Source organism: Gigantopelta aegis, chromosome 13 (assembly GCF_016097555.1).
Source record: "Gigantopelta aegis isolate Gae_Host chromosome 13, Gae_host_genome, whole genome shotgun sequence".
Lineage (NCBI taxonomy): Eukaryota > Metazoa > Mollusca > Gastropoda > Neomphalida > Peltospiridae > Gigantopelta > Gigantopelta aegis.
The window spans coordinates 18807792-18809411 of NC_054711.1; the positions used below are offsets into that span (position 1 = coordinate 18807792).

At 50.7% G+C, this 1620-nt stretch overlaps 1 protein-coding gene across 1 annotated transcript in view; it reads left to right on the forward strand.

Annotated features, from left to right (window-relative positions):
• Positions 1-297: 297 nt before the first annotated feature.
• LOC121387186 (mucin-17-like) overlaps positions 298-1620 on the forward strand; it is a 3833-nt gene continuing 2510 nt past the window's right edge. Inside the window, exon 1 of the mRNA XM_041518212.1 lies at positions 298-1620. This exon is cut by the window's right edge and continues 241 nt beyond it. Within this exon, the coding sequence (XP_041374146.1) occupies positions 298-1620 (1323 nt within the window).

Genomic DNA, 1620 nt, shown 5'->3' on the forward strand with positions numbered 1-1620 from the left:
TCAAAGATAATTGTATCTGTGAAAACTGTGAAGTAATGTACGTAGAAAAATTTGTCTTTCACCAAAAAACAACAACAAAAACACCTCCCAACACAGTACATAATCTAAAACATACAACATATTTGTTTTAATGTCTGTAGTAAACAAGCATTTAAAAGTATGCATAAACGTATGCTCCCCCTGTATCCAAAACGTGTCCAATGATTCGGCACAGTAAATGTGTTCAGGTCAAACACTTGCTCCATGCCTATATCCACACAACGTTCAGGCTTGCCTACACTCGGTCCTGTCTCTGGTATGACCATATTCACTCAAGGTTCAGGCACGCCCACACTGGGCCCTGTCTCTGGTGTGACCATATCCATTATATGTTCAGGCACGCTCACACTGGGTCCTGTCTTTGGTATGACCATATCCATTCAGTGTTCAGGCACGCCCACACTGGTTCCTGTCTCTGGTATGAACATATCCATTCATTGTTCAGGCACGCCCACACTGGCTCCTGTCTCTGGTATGACCATATCCATTCAATGTTCAGGCACGCCCACACTGGCTCCTGTCTCTGGTATGACCATATCCATTCAATGTTCAGGCACACCCACACTGGGTCCGGTCTCTGATCTGACGATATCCATTCAAGGTTCAGGCACGCCCACACTGGGTCCGGTCTCTGATATGACCATATTCAGTCAAGGTTCAGGCACGCTCACACTGGGTCCGGTCCGTGGTATGACCATATCCACTCAATGTTCAGGCACGCCCACACTAGGTCCTGTCTCAGGTCTGACCATATCCAGTTACGGTTCAGGCACGCCCACACTGGGTCCGGTCCGTGGTATGACCATATCCACTCAAGGTTCAGGCTTGCCCACACTAGGTCCTGTCTCCAGGATGACCATATCTACTCAAGGTTCAGGCACGCTCACACTGGGTCTCGTCTCTGGTATGACCATATCCACTCAATGTTCAGGCAGGCTCACACTCGGTCCTATCTCTGGTATGACTATACCCACTCAAGGTTCAGGCACGCCCACACTGGGTCCTGTCTCTGGTATGACCTTATCCAGTCAAGTTTCAGGCACGCCCTCACCTGGTCTCGTCTCTGGTATGACCATATCCATTCAATGTTCAGGCACGCTCACACTGGGTCCTGTCTCTGGTATGACCATATCCATTCAATGTTCAGGCATGCCCACACTGGGTCCGGTCCGTGGTATGACCATATCCACTCAAGGTTCAGGCACGCCCACACTGGGTCCGGTCTCTGGGATGACCATATCCACTCAAGGTCCAGGCTTGCCCACACTAGGTCCTGTCTCGAGGATGACCATATTCACTCAAGGTTCAGGCACGCCCACACTGGGTCCTGCCTCTGGTATGACCTTATCCAGTCACGGTTCAGGCACGCCCACACCGAGTCTCGTCTCTGGTATGACTATATCCACGCAAGGTTCAGCACGCCCTCGCTGGGTCTCGTCTTTTGGCATGAGTATATCCGCTCAAGGTTCAGGCACGCCCTTACTGGGTCTCGTCTCTGGTATGACCATATCCGTTCAATGTTCAGGCACGCCCACACTGGGTCCTGTCTCAGGTATGACCATATCCACGCAAGGTTCAGGC